Below are 13,889 nucleotides of genomic sequence, written 5' to 3' on the forward strand. Positions count from 1 at the left end.
GTCCATGCGCTGGGCGTTGTGGCAGCGAGGGCGGCGCACTTTGTGCGCTTGTGCAGAGGTGGCCGGCAGGGGGCGCCGCCCGCTGAGCTCCCTCGGCGCGCTGGGCTGGGCTTGGGAGAACCCAAGTGAACGAGGTAACTAAGGAAGGAGCCGCCGGGGGCAGCAACGGCGGCGGTGCCACCCACCAGTCCCACTACCGGCACCACTGCCATCCCCGGCAGCCTCCCCACAGCAGCCCGGCGGCGTGCCGAGGGAGGGAAGGCAGCGCGGAGGAGCCAGGCCAGCCCCTCCCGGCCTCGGACGCCTCGAACCCCCGCACGCCGCCCGCCGCGGTCGGCAGGGCTGCCACGGCTCCTGGCTTGTTCGCGGGCTGAGCGCGCGGCCCCCGCACCATGGAAGGGCAGGCACGTGGTGAGTGCGGGGCGCCGGGCTGCCCCCGGAGCTCTCTGCCCCAGGGGCCCGGGGGGGCGGAGGGGAGAGGCGAGGACCGCAAGTCACTTCAACTGCCTTTCCCCAACTTTGCTGCGTCTGTCCGCTACCCCCTCCTCACCCCGGCCCGCCCCGCTAGCCGAGGCGGAGGAGCCGGCGCGGGGCGAGGGCTCTTACCCGGGAGAGGCGCCCGGAGCGCCGGAGCCCCCAGGAGAGGGGAGCCCGGGGCGTGAGGCGGATGGCGAGGGGGCAGGTGGGGCCGATCTCCCTGGGGCCGCTGCTCCCCCAGCCCGGGGTGCGCGTCGGTTACCTCGAGGATGCCAAGCGAAGCGCGGAGGGGCTGCTCTACTGAGCTTTTTATATGGGGGGGAGGCAGCACCCCATCTCCCCTTCTTTTCCCCCTTAACCCTCGATAGGGGGCTCCGGACGAGGAGGGTGTGACGTACCCTCCGTCGGGTCTGTGAGGACGGCCTGCTCACCGTGAACTTGGCGGGCAGAGGAATCTACGACTATGGCCCCTTTATTCCTCTGCAGGACCAGGGAGCGTCCCTCCTCCACTTGGGGATCGAGATCCCCTGCCGGGACATTTTGCCTGGATCTCTCTGCCCTCCTCATCCTTTGCCTCCCTCTCCCACCCACTTGCACCCCCCCCTTTTCTTCCATTTCTCTTCCTCCTTTCCCCCCATTCCTTTCCATCCTTTCCTCTTCCTCCTCTTGTTCCTCCCTTGTCCCTTCCTCTTTTTCTCTTCCTACCCCCCACTTTCTTCCCCTTTTCTCGTTTGTCCCTCCCTCTTCCCGCCCTCCCCCCTCCTTTCTTCCCCTTCTTTCCTCCTAATCCTCCCTCTTACCTTCCTTCTTCCTCATTCCTTCTCTCTTCTTCCTCCTTTCCTCATTCATTACTGGTATTCCCCTTCCTCATTTCTTCCCATTCTCTCCCTGCTTTCCTCTTCCTCCTTTATACCCTTCCTTCTTCCCTTTTCCTTCCCATCCCCTCCTTTCTTCCTTCACTTCCTTTCCTCCTTTCTCTTCCTCTCTTTTCCTGTTTCTGGGACCTCTTCCCTCCAACCTTCCACCTTTTCCCTCGTTCTCCTCCACTCCTTCCTCCCCTTCCTTTCCCCTTCTCTTTCCTCCCACTTTCACCAACTTCCTTTTTCTCCCTCTTTCCCTGTTCATTCCCAACCCCCCTTCTCCATTTCCCCATCGCTCTTCCCCTTCCCCTCCTCTCTCCTTTCTCCCTCTCCCCACTTCAGCATAGTTGATGTAGCCTCGATGTTTGGGGGAGGGGTTTGCGTTGGGCAGAATCTCTTTCCTGCCAGAAACCCTGGCCAGGGTCGGGGATTCCTGCTGGGTTGGTAGCAGTGGAAAAGCAGCTGACCCAGGGTGGGAGTAAGGGAGAGACAGGTGTGAACGAATTTGAGTGGCTGAGTCAGCCCCAGGAAATTCAGCCTGGAGTGGGGTATCTTTATGTATGTCGAAGGGTAGTAAATAAATGACCAAACAACCCAACACCTTCTTTCTTGGAATTATAGAAGACTGTATTTTCACCAGGAGAATGAATCATCTGTCAGAATTAAACATCCAGGCTAAGAGTGCAAAAAGTGGACCTATGAGAGTGAATTATACCAACTTCTTTTGTCTTTTAGTCCCTCTGACCTCTTCAAAGCACTTTTCTAATTGTTATTTGCACGTTATTCATTTATTTTCTCCCCTTGTGTTATTTTTCATGGTTTTTCTCTCCCCTGGGGCCAAGCCCAGTGTCTTCAGCATATAAAGAGTTTAATAAATGTTGGTTGGAATAAAATTAATTTAGGGATGAGACACTGTATTGGGGGGGAGCATTTTGGAATTGGGCAAGGTGTAGAACTAACCAATGGGATTACAGAACAAGAATTCCCTGTGTCTTAAAAAGTCACTGTGCCTTCAGCATTTCCTTATTATAAATAGAAATTATAGACTATTGCCATTATAAAGTTAGGAGATCAGAAAAATGGTTAGATCAATGAACAGAAGTTATTTGAATTCACTCTGGCAGATAGGAAATCAGTTGGTCAGCAAGCCTTTATTAACCCTCCAGATGTTAGGCAATGTATTCAATTGGGGGGATACAAAGAGGCAAAAACATTTTCTACCCTCAAGAAGCTTACATTCCAACAGGGGAGACAACAAGTAAATAACCATATAAAGAAAGGATATAACACTTAATCCTAACTTTTTGTAATATCACCTTGGTAGCTGATTGGAGGATGGATTGAAGTGAGGAGAGGTTTGATGCAATGAGACCACTTAGAAGGTTTTTGGAATAACCCAGACTAAAGATAGTCCTGAACTGAGCTGGTGTGGAGAAGGGGACTATATGAAAGATGTTGTGAAGGTGAAAATGACAGGAGCAGGTCTTTATCTATTTTAAAGTCATTAGATAATTTCAGGAACTCCAAGTTGGAGATTACACTAGGCACTGGACCCTGGTTATTGTCATAGTAAATTTTATGTATTATAATGACTACACTCCTTTTTAAGTAGGCAGAGCCTTTCATTTAAAATAAAAGGTACATTTTCTCATCTTTTTCAGTTTTTCTTTTGCCTTTTTCTGCTCAAATTCATCATTGTCCTTTATAGTTTTAGTCCAACAAACATTTTTAAGTGTACAAAGCACTGTGCTGATGATGTGGGTACAAAAAAAGTCTTTCCCCTCTCATTCTAATAGAAGGAATATGGCATTTAACAAAGATATGTGGCATAGGGACAAAGGAGAAATCCAAACAGTGGCAAAATTAACTCTTACATTAAAGTACAAATTTAGTGCCAAGAAGAAACTTGAGGAAAGGGGAATTGCTTTCACATGAGGAGATTAGAAAAGGTGAACCAGGACTTGAGGGAAGAAAATGGTTTCAACAGGTAGAGATGAGCAGGTAGTAGGTTTTAGACGTGGAGGATGGATGAACATTGTGAATAAATGATGGCAGGAGAGTATAAAAAGTAAATGAGGAATAGAAGGTAGTCAAATTTTGCTGGAACATGGAGTACATAATAGGGTATGCTATGAAGTAATACTGAAAAGGTGAGTTGGGGGCAGCTAGGTGGCACAGTGGATAGAGCACCCGCCCTGGAGTCAAGAGGACCTGAGTTCAAATCCAGCCTCAGACACTTAACACTTACTAGCTGTGTGACCCTGGGCAAATCACTTAACCCCACTTGCCTCACAAAAACAAAAAAACAAAACAAAAAACAAAAACAGCAAAAAAAAGGTGAGTTGGAACATTTTGGTGGACCTTAAATTCCAGGTTCTGCAGAAATTGTTTTTGTCATCCTGGCACTGTGAGGGTTGTTGAACTAGGGAGAGAGTGACATGATCAGAGCTGGTTTTTAAAAGGTTGTTTTGACAGCTGTGTGGAGGGTGGATTGAAGGAGGAAGAGACTTGAGACGGAAAGACTCAGGAGTCTTAGATTAGATTTGTATAATAGTCCAGGTAAGAGGAAATGGGATCTTGGCATGGATTGATGGCCTTGGGAATGGAAATGAGGGACAGATTGGACAGATATAAAGATAGAATAAACAGGATTGGGCAGCTGGATTTAGGGGGTAAGAGAGTGAGTGTTAAAGATGACACCTACATAGAACAAGGTTTAAAGAAATAATCCCTTAGGTACAACTGAATGTATGTGTCACTAAACCTCAACTTTGATAGTTCATAAGGAATCTACATTTTATCTAATCAGCAATTCAGACTAATCTTTTTTTATAGACTTTTTCCAAAGAACAAATTACGTTGTCAATAGGATTTAGATAAAAATTATTTCTAACAGGGGTGGTTTCCTTTAACTATAGTAATGATCAGACTTATATAGAGTTTTGTTCTACACTTTATTTGCTCTACATAGTAACCTTAAAAGCTAGAAAGGGAAAGCAGTATTATGCTTATTTGGTAGATGAGGTTAAGTGATTTGTCTAAAGCCATAATAATGTAGCACATGTATGCATGTGGCAGAGTCTGGATTTTAACTCTGATCTTCTGTTTTCAAGTCCATTGTTTTCTTCTCTCCCGAGGATTTTAACTCCCATTATTAGAAAGTAGTAGCTGCCTTCTTTCAGAAAACAAAACTTAAGTGACAAACCTTTTGAAAATTGAAAAAGAGCGTGACAGAGGTGTCATTGCTGTCCTTCCTTACACTGAAGACTTGCTTGCTTTAATAAAATTAATAAAGTGAACTGCTTCATGGAATAGCATGCTATCAAACATGGATTCAAATCCTGCCTTTGACAATTACTAGCTGTGTGACTATGGGCAAGTCACTTAACCTCTCATAAGTTTTATCACCTATAAAATAGAGATAATAGTGCCTATAGTACCTACCTCACAGAGGTGAGGTGAAAATGAGAAAAACAAAGTCTTAGAACCTTAAAGTACTATGTGAATGCACATGCATTTATATATATGCAGATAAGTGACTATAATAGTGAAGTAGTATAACAGTTTGAAAGTGTTTACCTGAGGATTTCTTCAGAGGACATTAAAATTCCACACACAAAAATAAGGTCATAGTTACCAAATTATTTCCTAATTTTATCATTTCCATTAAAATGAAATTCCATATTTATGCTTGGAAGGGGGCATACCTCTGTTCTAGTCAAGTGGAAAATACTAACCTGACAGAGTGTGGTTTTATAATTTACATTTACTTGTTTATTTTTCCTATAATAGCAAAAGTTAACTTGAATGTGGGTTAAACTTTCCTGGGAGATTTGTCCCCCTTTGCCATTTGTTCTTTTTCTTTCTTTTTTTGTGAGGCAATTGGGGTTAAGTGACTTGCCCAGGGTCATACAGCTAGTAAGTATCAAGTGTCTGAGGCCGGATTTGAACTCAAATCCTTCTGACTTCGGGGCCAGTGCTCTATCCATGAGGCCACCTAGCTGCCCTGCCATTTGTTCTTATTAATGATTGTCATGAATTTTCTGTGAAATGTAGTGAAGCATGCTTGTGTTGTAAATGAAAATAATATTTCATTTTTTTGTAGGTGAGAATGAGGGTCTGAGTGGGATACAGAACTAATTTATTTTTTAAAATTTTATTTATAAAATATTGATTTGCTAGGAGGACTCAGGAAACACTGGTCTTAAAGTCAGAGGACCTAGTTGGAGTCCCTGATCAAAATGTTAGCTTTGTGACTGGGCAAATAATATCTCTGAGCTCCCCTTATTTGTGAAATAGGATTAAAAATATCTGCATTCAGAGGGATCTTGGAAAGAAAGCATTCCTTCAACCTTAAAGGGCTGTCTTTGTATTCCTAGCTCCTAGCACAGTACCTTGCACAAAGCAGGCTGTTAGGAAAAATACTTACTGATTTTTTATATAGATGTAAATTACTCTTATCCTTCTATAAAACTCCTCCCTCAATGCCTCTTCATGGTGTAGAGTTACCCCATGGTTTTCAAAGGCTGTAATAACATCACCTAAGCTCAGGTAGGACTACCAAAGCTGGAAAGGCTTTAAGGGCCTAAAAATATTTGACTTCCTAAGAAGGACTAAATAGCCTCTACCTAGCCAGCTTAGCACATTATCAAGTATAGATTCCAGGCTGCTGAACAGAGTAGTTCTGGTAGTGGGACTTCTGTAGATTGGGAATAATCTTTGTGATTATTGCTGGAGATGATGCAGGAAGGAGGGTGGAGATGGGCCTTAGCTTATCTTCATTCCCTTTTCCTAGAAAATGACAGGTTACCCTACAAAAAACTTGGGGACAAAACCCCAAACTCTCTTGTAGAGAGAAAGCTACCTGTTAGCAGATTTAGTTGCATTTCACAAAAGGGTCTGGTAGCTAAAAGATGTGTCAAAGGAAGAGTTAAACTGCTCACTCTATCTCATAACTAACTTTTTTTTTTACATATAAGGTATTTTATTTTTTCTGTTACATGTAAAGATAGTTCTCAACTTTTGTTTATACAAGCTTTACAATTTCAGATTTTTCTCCCTCCCTCCCCTCCCTCCCCCCTCCTCTAGACAGCAGGTAATCTGATATAGGTTATATCTATATATCATATCCATATGCATATAGATGGATAGATAGATAGATATATACATACATATATATATACACATAATAACATTAATCCTATTTCTGCATTAATCCTGTTACAAGAGAAAAAATCAGAGCAGTGATGCAAAACCTCAAAATAGAAAAAAAACAACAGCACCCAAAACAAAAGAAATAGTATGGTTCAATCAGCATCTATACTCCACAGTTCTTTTTTTTTTTTCTTGGATTTGGAGATCCTCTTCTATCATGAGTTCCCTGGAACTCTTCTGTACCATTGCATTGGTGAGAAGAATATAGTCCATCACAGTAGGTCAACACTCAATGTTGATGATACTGTGTACAATGTTCTTCTGGTTCTGCTCATCTCACTCATCATCAGCTCACGTAAGACCCTCCAGGTTTCTCTGAACTCCTCCTGCTCATCATTTCTTACAGCACAATAGTATTCCATTGTATTCATATACCACAACTTGTCCAGCCATTCCCCAATTGATGGGCACCCCATCAACTTCCAATTCCTTGCTACCACGTAAAGAGCAGCTATAAATATTTTTGTACATGTGGGTCCCTTTCCCCCTTCCATGATTTCTTTGGGCAAAAGACCTAAAAGTGGGATTGCTGGGTCAAAGGGTATGCACAGCTTTATCGCCCTTTGGGCATAATTCCAAATTGCTCTCCAGAATGGTTGGATCAGTTCACAGCTCCACCAACAATGCATTAGTGTTCCAATTTTCCCACAGCTTCTCCAACATTTATTATCTTCCTTTTTTGTCATTTTAGCCAATCTGATAGGTGTCAGGTGGTACCTCAGAGTTGTTTTAATTTGCATCTCTCTAATCATTAGAGATTTAGAGCATTTTTTCATATGGGAATAGATAGCTTTGGTTTCTTCATCAGAAAACTGCCTGTTCATATCCTTTGACCATTTCTCAATTGGGGAATGACTTGGATTCTTATAAATTTGATTTAATTCCCTATATATTTTAGAGATGAGGCCTTTATCAGAAGTACTGGCCTCAAAAATTGTTTCCCAGCTTTCTGCCTCCCTTCTAATTTTGGATGTATTGCTTCTGTTTGTACAAAAATTTTTTAATTTAATATAATCAAAATCATCCATTTTGCATTTTATAATATACTCTACCTCTTGTTTGGTCAAAAATTGTTTTCCTTTCCAAAGATCTGATAGGTACACTATTCCTTTCTCTCCTAATTTACCTAAATCATGTATCCATTTCGACCTTATTTTAGTATAAGGTGTAAGATGTTGGTCTCTGCCTAATTTCTGCCATACTATCTTCCAGTTTTCCCAGCAGTTTTTGTCAAATACTGAGTTCCTATCCCAGAAGCTGGAGTCTTTGGGTTTATCAAACACTACACTAGTACAAACACTACAAACACTAGTGTCATTTACTACTGTATTTCCTGAGCCTAGCCTATTCCATAGATCTACCACTCTATTTTTTAGCCAGTACCAGATAGTTTTGATGACTGCCGCTTTATAGTAAAGCTCCAGGTTTGGTACCGCTAACCCACCTTCCTGTGAGTTTTTTTTCATTATTTCCCTGGATATTCTTGATTTTTTGTTTTTCCAGATGAATTTTGTTATTATTTTTTCTAGCTGTATAAAATAATTTTTAGGTAGTCTGATTGGTATGGCACTGAATAAGTAAATTAATTTAGGCAGTATTGTCATTTTTACTATATTAGCTCTGCCTATCCATGAGCAATTGATATTTTTCCAATTATTTAGATCTGATTTGATTTGTGTGAAGAGTGTTTGGTAGTCGTGTACATAGAGTTCCTGGGTTTGTCTTGGCAAGTAGACGCCTAAGTATTTTATATTATCTACCATTACTTTAAATGGAATTTCTCTTTCTATCTCTTGCTGCTGGACTTTGTTGGTCATGTATAGAAATGCTGATGATTTATGTGGATTTATTTTATATCCTGCTACTTTGCTAAAGTTGTTAATTGTTTCAAGTAATTTTTGAGTTGATTCTCTGGGATTCTTTAAGTATACCATCATATCATCTGCAAAGAGTGATAGTTTTGTTTCCTCCTTGCCTATTCTAATTCCTTTAATTCCTTTCTCTTCTCTGATTGCTAAAGCTAACATTTCTAGTACAGTATTAAATAATAGGGGTGATAATGGACATCCCTGTTTCACCCCTGATCTTATTGGGAAGGCCTCTAATTTATCTCCATCGCATATAATACTTGCTGATGGCTTTAGGTAGATACTGTTTATTATTTTAAGGAAAGCTCCACCTATTCCTAAACTCTCTAGTGTTTTTATTAGGAATGGGTGCTGCATTTTGTCAAAAGCTTCCTCTGCATCTATTGAGATAATCATATGATGTCAAAGGAATGATGATGATCTCCATTACCCACCTTCTAACAGAGAGATGATGGCTTCAGGATGCAGGATAAGATACACATTTTTGGTCAGGGACAGTAGTGGGAATTTTTTTTTTGACTATGCATGTTTGTTATAGAGCCTTTGTTTTTCTTTTAAATTGAGGGGGAGAAAATGAAAAGAAAAAATGCTTGTTACTTCAAAAAAAATTTTAAATGAGTGGGTTGGATTATATGAGTTTTAAGGCCTCTTTTACTTTAATAAGACAGTAAGCCTATAAGACTTTGCTTCTGTGATATACACTTATTTTTCCAAGAAGTGTGTGTGTGTGTGTGTGTGTGTGTGTGTGTGTATGGGGGCAGGGATATTTCAATAGAAAAAAATTAGTCATAAGGCTCTTTGAGGGCAAGGGAGTGTTTTGGTTTTCTTTCTGTTTCTCCTAGCAGGTGCTTAATGAATGCTGGATGAATTGAATGAAAGGAAACTGAATTTTTAAGATTTCAGTCCTTGCTCATTAGTTCTTATACCTATCTCAGAAATTGTGTCTTACTTTTGTTCTATAGCATTAAAAAAGTGACTTTTCTTCCTGGACACGTAAGTCATAGTTGTTTTTTTCCCCAAATATTTTCTGGACAAAATCTTTAAAAAGAAGCCTTATTGTATTGCCACTACTTCATGCTATCTATAAATCATTTTCGAGAAGGAAATATACTTCATATATTCCTGCTATAGTTAGATCCTTAAAAAATTCTGATTATACAATTAATGAGCCTCACAATACACTAGAGCTTTCCCCCAACTGATTAGATTCCTTGATGAATTAATTCTCTGTTGAGCAGTCATATTCTGTGAGGGTTCTTCAAGAAGCTTGCCAAGCAACAAAGCCAATTTCTGTTGCATCTGACAGGAAATGTCACTGAAAGACAATATACAGGACTGTACTGATGTATAGCTATTTCTACCAAGTAGCATTTTATAGTAAATTATGGAACACTTTTTGAATTAATCATATTTCCTTCCCACTGGGATCTGAGTTTGAAATCCCTTCCCATGAAGGATTGGAAACAGTCATAAAGAGGACATAAAAATACACACTCTTTGGCTTCAGTGAGCTCAGGTTGATCAGTGTGCAAAGGACCAAGTGGTACACTTTTTTTTTTTTTTTTTTGCAGGGCAATGGCGGTTAAGTGACTTGCCCAGGGTCACACAGCTAGTAAGTGTCAAGTGTCTGAGGCCGGATTTGAACTCAGGAACTCCTGAATCCAGGACCAGTGCTTTATCCACTGCGCCACCTAGCTGCCCCCTAAGTGGTACACTTTTAATTTCTGGTCATTAAGAGCAGATTTAAGCAGCTAATATTTATGTTTCTCAGTTAAACCCAATGCTGTGTAGAATATAGGTAGTACCTATACCTTACATTCTCCCTTCCCCTTTCACCAACTCTTCACACCCTCTTCTCCCCCTTCCCTCCCCCAAAGTATACTGCTGTGACTACCTCTAACTAAACTGAGGTCAGTGAGAATGAACAGTAAGCCTTCAGATCAGATGCCGGTTACAGCCCCTCAGGGAGTTTCATGTCTTTTCTGTGACTAATTCCTAACATCCTGGAAATGTAACTGTTTACATTGTTTGTAGGTGGATTCAGAGACTTGATATTTGGCTATAACACCTGAAGGCATGGAGATAGGGCCAGGTATTGCAAAACAAGGCTCATTCACTATATCCTGTTGCTTTGATTTTAGATTAATTCACTCATTAGATCACATGTTTATTAGGCACCTGTGTTGCCAAGTACCTGTGGTAGGTGCTGGGGGAGTTGTGTTTGTGTCCTAATGGATCTTATAGTCTAGTAGGGAAGGGTAAGACAAAACACAGATAGTTATAATATACCATATTACATGGTAAGTACTGAGAGAAATGATTATCAAATAACCAATTATTGGGGAGAGCCTGTTTTTTTTTCCCCTTTCTATCTCTTCATTCTTTACTGGGTCAAGTCAGCATGTAAAGGACACTGCTGATAATGAGATTGGATTAACTTTCTCCTCAGTCTTGTTCAGACACCATCCAAGTGGATATATCCCATTATGTTCTCCTCAGGCTTTTTTGGAGGTGGGGTAGAGCCTTTGCCTATAGTCTAGCTTCTTAAACTGTGGGTTGTGACTCCATATGGGATTGATTAACAGAATGTGGGGGTAACAAAAAATTTGGTAACAATAAAAGGTTATTTATATCTATTTTATATGCCCATATACCTGGGGTCACGCAAAAATTTCTCAGGGAAAGGGCTAGCAAGTGGAAAAAGTTTAAGAAGCCCTGATCTAGATTGTGAAAGACTGGAGGTGGTCTGGGAGGAGAATGATCAAAGTCACACCCCCAGCCTCTCATTAGAATAGGTCTACCTCATAAAATTAATTCTCCTCATTAACTGTTAACCAACCAGAGTTGATTGCTACCCTCAGAAGCACCCCCTCTTCCAAGGGCATGTAAGCATTGAGTAGATTCCATGAGGGATATTTGGCATTGGAGAGTGCTACTGAAACCTTTAATGAATATTCTACTAGTATAATTAATAAAACGATTAATTACCCAGAAACTATGTCTATTGAACTTTTTATGTCAAAGTACAGTAAAGAGTTGCCAAACAAATAGTTTGTGAGGTTGGGGGTGGAGAGAAGTTATTACCAAGGGGTGGAGATTAGGGATGGCTTCCTAGAGGGGGTGGCATTTGAGTTGATCTTTAAAGATGAGAAATAATTCAACAGGTAAAAAGAAGGAAAACATTGTAGGCATGGGCAGCAGTGTGAGCAAAGGAATGAATATGGGAGAATCTGGCTGATGTTTGAGAGTTAAGCTGAAGGGAATAGGAAAGGGTCCATGATTTTATCTGAGCTCTCCTTGTAGTGGCAAAGAACTGTAAATTGCAGGGATGCTCAGCAATTGGGGAATGGCAGAACAAGTTATAGAATATGATTGTGATGGAATATTATTGTGCTATAAGAAATGATAAACTTAATGATTTTAAAAAAACATGGAAAGACTTACACGAAGTAATGAAGATTGAAATGAGCAGAACTGAGAGAACATTGTATACAACAATAAGTAGTATTGTTTTAAGAACAAATTTAAGCAATTAAGTTATTTTGACTATCATAAATACCCAAATTAACTATAAAGAACATATCGACATATCGGGGACAGCTACGTGGCGAAGTAGATAGATAGAGCACTACCCCGGGATTCAAGAGAACCTGAGTTCAAATCCGGCCTCAGACACTTAACACTTACTAACTGTGTGACCCTGGGCAGAACATATGAAGAAAGATGGTATCTGCATCCAGAGGAAGAACTGATAAATAGAAGTATGTGTAGAATAATTTTACACATATATACTATTTATGTCTAATGGTAACCATCTCTAGGGCAGCAGGGAGGGGGAAGAGAAATTTACATGATTTTATGTGAGGGTTTTGGTTCAAAGAGGGAATAATATATGTACACCCATTTGGATAAAGAAACTTAGCTTACCCTTTAGGGAAGTAAAAGGGTAAGGGGAAAGGAAGGTACTCATAGAAGGGAAGGCAGAAGCAGAGGAGGAAAGGGTTTGAAAAAAAAAGGGAGGGAGGGCTGATAAAAGGGAGGGCAGATTGAGGGAGGCAGGGGTCAGAAGCAAAATGCTGGTGAGGAGGAATAAGGTGAAAGAAGAAAAAAAAAGTACAAATAAAGGAGAAAATAGGATGGAGGGAAATAGACAGTAATCATAATTGTGAATGTGAATGGGATAAACTCTCCCATAAAACAGAAGTGAATAGCAAAGTGGATTAAAAACCAGAATCCTACAATATGTTGTTTACAAGAAACACATTTGAAGCAGAGATATACACAGAGTAAAGGTAAAAAAGTTGGAGCATATTATGCTTCCAGCTGAAGTAAAAAAAAGCAGAGGTAACAATCCTTATCTTAGACAAAGCAAAAGATACATACACAAAAATTGACCATGTATTAGGGCACAAAACCCTCACAGTCAAATGTAGAAAGGCAGAAATAGTAAATACATCCTTTTCAGATCATGATACAATAAAAAAGTAATGCAATAATGAGCCATAGAAAGATAGACTGAAAATTAATTGGAAACTAAATAATCTCATCCTAAAGAATGAGTGGGTCAAACAACAAATCATAGAAACAATAACTTCAAGAAAATGACAATGAGACAGAATACCAAAACCTATAGGATGCGTCCGAAGCAGTTCTTAGGAGAAATTTTATATCTCTAAATACTTACATGAATTGGGTATTCAACTAAAAAAAGCTAGAAAAAGAACAAATTAAAAATCCCCAACTAAATACTAAATTAGAAATCCTTAAAATCAAAGGAGAGATTAATAAAACTGAAAGTAAGAAAACTATAGAATTAATAAGTAAAACTAAGAGTTGGTTTTATTAAAAAATCAATAAAATAGATAAGCCTTTGCTTAATTTGATTTAAAAAAAAAGAAAGAAGAAAACCAAATTACTAGTATCAAAAATGAAAGGGGTGAAGTCACCACCAATGAAGTGAAAATTAAAGCAATAATTAGGAGCTATTTTGCCCAACTGTATGCCAATAAATTTAACAATCTAAATGAAATGTATATTTACAAAAATATAAATTGCCCAGAAGAGGAAAGAAAAGACCTCAATAGCCCAATGTTATTAAAGGAAATTCAACAAGTCATCAATGAACTCTTTCTCTCTCTCTCTCTTTTTTTTTTTTGGTGGGACAATGAGGATTAAGTGATTTGCCCAGGGTCACACAGCTAAAACATGTCAAGTGTCTGAGGCCAGATTTGAACTCAGGTCCTTCTGAATCCAGGGCTGGTGCTTTATCCACTGCGCAACCTAGCTACCACCCATCAATGATCTCTCTATGAAAAATTCTCCAGGGCCAGATGGGTTTACAAGTGAATTCGACCAAACATTTAAAGATCAATTAATTCTAGTACTATATAAATTATTTGGTAAAATAGGTGAAGAGGGAGTTCTACCAAATTTCTTTTATGACACAAATATGGTGTTGATACCTAAACCA

General features: G+C 40.1%; 1 protein-coding gene across 3 annotated transcripts in view; it reads left to right on the forward strand.

Annotated features, from left to right (window-relative positions):
- The first annotated feature begins 205 nt into the window (after positions 1-205).
- TPD52L1 (TPD52 like 1) overlaps positions 206-13,889 on the forward strand; it is a 171,053-nt gene continuing 157,369 nt past the window's right edge. The window contains exon 1 of one of the 3 annotated variants that reach the window (XM_044004758.1): positions 206-411. In XM_044004758.1, the coding sequence (XP_043860693.1) occupies positions 393-411 (19 nt within the window). In that variant the 5' untranslated portion in view covers positions 206-392. The remainder of the gene's footprint in view (positions 412-13,889) is intronic. The other 2 variants (XM_044004759.1, XM_044004757.1) reach the window with 2 other exon arrangements.

This window comes from Dromiciops gliroides, chromosome 4 (assembly GCF_019393635.1).
Source record: "Dromiciops gliroides isolate mDroGli1 chromosome 4, mDroGli1.pri, whole genome shotgun sequence".
Lineage (NCBI taxonomy): Eukaryota > Metazoa > Chordata > Mammalia > Microbiotheria > Microbiotheriidae > Dromiciops > Dromiciops gliroides.